The sequence below is a fragment of the Limulus polyphemus genome, unplaced genomic scaffold, assembly GCF_000517525.1.
Source record: "Limulus polyphemus unplaced genomic scaffold, Limulus_polyphemus-2.1.2 Scaffold3986, whole genome shotgun sequence".
Taxonomy (NCBI): domain Eukaryota; kingdom Metazoa; phylum Arthropoda; class Merostomata; order Xiphosura; family Limulidae; genus Limulus; species Limulus polyphemus.
In genome coordinates this window covers 15,734-19,639 of record NW_013669596.1, presented here as the reverse complement: position 1 = coordinate 19,639, position 3,906 = coordinate 15,734, and the positions used below count along the sequence as shown (strand labels likewise).

The following is a 3,906-nucleotide window of genomic DNA, read 5'->3' as shown; positions in this document are numbered from 1 at the left end:
TTTAGTCTGCTCGAAATTTCATATTTTTTTAGACTAAAATAATCTTAGTTACTAACCTTGATAAATTATAGTGGAATTCTATGATATTAATGTAGTAATTTATGAATTTTTAGTCAAACCTAAAAAAAAATATTTTGTTTCATATCCTCCACATGCAAATTTTTTAATCTGTTTTTAGTCTGCTCGAAATTTCATATTTTTTAGACTAAAATAATCTTAGTTACTAACCTTGATAAATTATAGTGGAATTCTATGATATTAATGTAGTAATTTATGATTTTTTAGTCAAACCTAAAAAAAATATTTTGTTTCATATCCTCCACATACAATTTTTTTAAAGGTTTAGCAACCTACATCAAGCAGTAACCAAGTACAAAGGTTGTAACTAGAAGAGATAATTGTTTGCTTTACTTCTTTAGTTACTGTTCTATGTTTTAAGAAAAACAAGTTTAAGAAGTTATTTAAAAATAGCAATAATCTATATACATATATTATGTGACTGTATTTTACAAAATACTAGTCTACTAAACCACAGCCAAGACAAATTACTTTGTACAGCCCAAAGATCAGTTTTATGTTATTTGATACAGATTTAAACTAGTTAGTCTTAAACATCTATGTTTTCATGTTATAATTTGTGTTCATTCTAGAATTAGAGAAGTAACATTTATATTTATTTCCTAATGTTTTATGGTGATAGGGAGATCAGTCAAATTTTCTGATGCATAAAAGTATTTTTAATCATAAAATGAATATTACTTTGCATGACACATAGGCAACATGCAAAAAAGAAATGAGAAAACACTGCTTTACAAACCTCAAGACTTAATAAAAAAAATTTATATTTTACGTATGAGAGCATTGTAATTTTTACTGATAATCTGCCAAATTTCATTAACATTCACTTACTAATTTAAAAGCATGAAAAATTTATAGCATAAAAACTATAACAAGCACAAAATGGTTACGAGGTCGGTCCCAAGGACCGAGCTCATGCTGAAAGAGTTAAAGCTTGTCTAGTCTTTTTATATGGTATGTGATTCTTTATGTATGACATGGGCAAATGAGAGAAACAGAACTAAGTTTTTTTTACTGGTAAACTTAATATCATATTTCAGAATACAAGCAACTGTCAAATATTGCATTCCTTCTCTGAAAGAAGAAACAAAATAAAAACCTAATTCAAATCAAGTTAAAAAATACTTTCCCATACTTTTATTTTTAAGTTCATACTTTAAATCTGTAAATTAATCACTAAAATGTTTGGCAGTTTAATTTTAATATATCAGTATTTGACATTTTTGTTCTTGAAAAATTAAATGAAATATAACCTAATTAAAAATAGTTTGAAACTCATCTATTCATAGGTTACAAAGGTTAACCTGTCTATGAATTCCAAATCACATGCCAAATGTCACCGAGCATGGCAGAACCAAAAGATGCATTTATGAGTCAGTTGAGCAGTAAAATTCTTAAATATATTTTCAACCCAAAAGATCTGTTCTGGATTCCAAACTGTCCTTATGGATTAGTCCAATACCAAATTGTACATAAACAAATGTCACCAAAAAATGCATCTTTTGGTTCTGCCATGCATGAACTAATTAAACAGTAAAATTGTTTAACATATTTTCAACCCAAATGATTTGTTCTGAATTCCAAAATGTACATAAACAACACTATATTCACAACAAAATTCCAACTGCCCCAACGGTGATCTACTTTAAAAATAAAACTCAAATGCAAAGAATACAATGTTTACATGTGAGCATTTCATTATTAAATGAAGAAAAATATTTGAAACACAATTATCAGATCAATAACATTGAAACAGACTTAAGGTAATCAAATATTCAAACTAAACTTACTCTGGGGAATCCCATACTGCTGCTGTTGTCCCATTGGTTGCCGAGTATAGTTCCCTCCTGGTTGGTGTTGGGGTGGTTGTGGTGATGCTTGGGACTGTGCTCCCTGTGGACTTGGGGCAAAATTTGCTTGGCCTGACCCAGTACTTGCCATGGGATGGTGTACTGGATTCAAGGAAGCTTGGCCTGAAAAACATGCAAAATAAATAGACCCAAATGTTAATTTTCTTAATAATAAAATCATAACTGCAATGCTACCAAGGTTTTCAATCATTTTAATTAAGAACACAGCATAAATTTTAATGCTAATAGAAAACATGGCACTAACCCTTCAATCTCAAGACTTCTTATTCTATAAATTAATCATCACTGTCCTTTACTTCATGTACAAATAGTTTAACACATATTTATACAACAGGTGAAACAGAATCTGGCTTAAATTTGTAGCAGCTGGACTGACTTATAATTTGCAATTGAACAACAGAAAAACATTGAAACCTATGCAGACAGTATGTTGAGATAAAAACGATACTCATCTTAATACACAGTTCACATTAAACTCTTCATGATCAATTTACACTGATTACCATTGACCATTAGAAAATATTGTGAATGAACCTTTGTGATTCAATTGCACATACTGTACAGCTGTATCGTAATTACTGTATACAATCATAGGCTACAGCAATATCAATGTCATGCCATACAAATTAGGATAGGCAAACAATAGTAGTCTTAGCTTGTAGAAACTTGCAGTGCCTAACATAGCATCAATCAAAATGTTGAGGTATAATGAGACTCAAAACCATACAGTTCCACCAACTAAAAACATCATTTGAGTTGTATTTGGGCTGTGCTGCTATTAAAGAATGCATGTTCTTACAAAATCTTTTAAAACTATTTTACCAGTAACTTTGACATGTCATTAATAAAAGGTAGTTGTCTTTGTGGTCCTTTTTTGATATATTGTTGACTATTTTTGATCATTTCAAAATCATGATAATAGTTTATTATATAAATAAAATAATTCCAAAACAGGCACAGTCCATGCAGTACACTACATTTGGATACATAACTTTATGATTAGGCTATTGATAATTTTCTGTCAGTAGCCAATCGGAATATTGGTTTTGAAGAGTCAAATCTCAACCTTGTTAATATACTCTAAAATGCTCAAGTTGAGTAAATCATTAAAGATTTTGTTGAAAAATGATCAACCCAAATAATACTAAGCATAAACGTATTTTATGCAATTTTTGTCATAGTAAGTATTATTTTCTTTCGTGCTTTCTCTTGTAACTTTAGTTACTGCACTTAGACCTCACAACGTTTTGAAAAGAAGTACATAAACTTTGTATACTTACTTTAACATCCATTAGTAAAGAATATCACAAAGATGTTTGGCTTATTGATACAGAATGTAAACTAGTGCCATTGTAGAACAACAACAACAACTAAAAAAAAAAGATCCTTCTATACTGGCAACATATTTCAGGCACATGTACAAACCCACAACAAATAAAATTCCTTGCTACAGAGGCAACATATTCTAGGCACACATACAAACCTATAGAAGTGTATTTTAAAAATATTAATAAAATAGTACTGTGTAACTGGTAATATTTTTTAAATTAATAGCAAATATCATTTTAAAAGTCAAAAAAGGTCTATATGATAGGATTTTTTTCCCACAGTTGATGGCCAAACAATAAACTTTTACCATGGAAGTTGTTTTCCCAGTAATGGGATAATTCTAAGGTATATTAGCAGAAATGAATTTGCCTACTGTCACATCCTTATTGTTCTCATATGTATTGAATCATACGTAAGCCTATTTCAGCAGTCTTGCTCAATTTAACTCTTTCAGCACGGGCTTCGTAACCATTTTGTGCTTGTTATAGTTTTCATGCTATAACTTATAAATTAGTAAGCAAATGTTATTGAAATTTGGCAGATTATCAGTAAATGTTACAATGTTTTTCTCATATCTTTTTTTTGTTTTCACATGTTATCTACCTATCATGCAAAGTAATATTCATTT

At 29.5% G+C, this 3,906-nt stretch overlaps 1 protein-coding gene across 1 annotated transcript in view; it reads right to left on the bottom strand.

The window, feature by feature from the left end:
* The window catches only part of LOC106470410 (protein SSXT-like), a 23,126-nt gene that overhangs the window by 5,307 nt on the left and 13,913 nt on the right, over window positions 1-3,906 (bottom strand). The window contains exon 6 of the mRNA XM_013930966.2: window positions 1,869-2,051. Coding sequence (XP_013786420.1) covers window positions 1,869-2,051 — 183 coding nt within the window. The remainder of the gene's footprint in view (window positions 1-1,868; window positions 2,052-3,906) is intronic.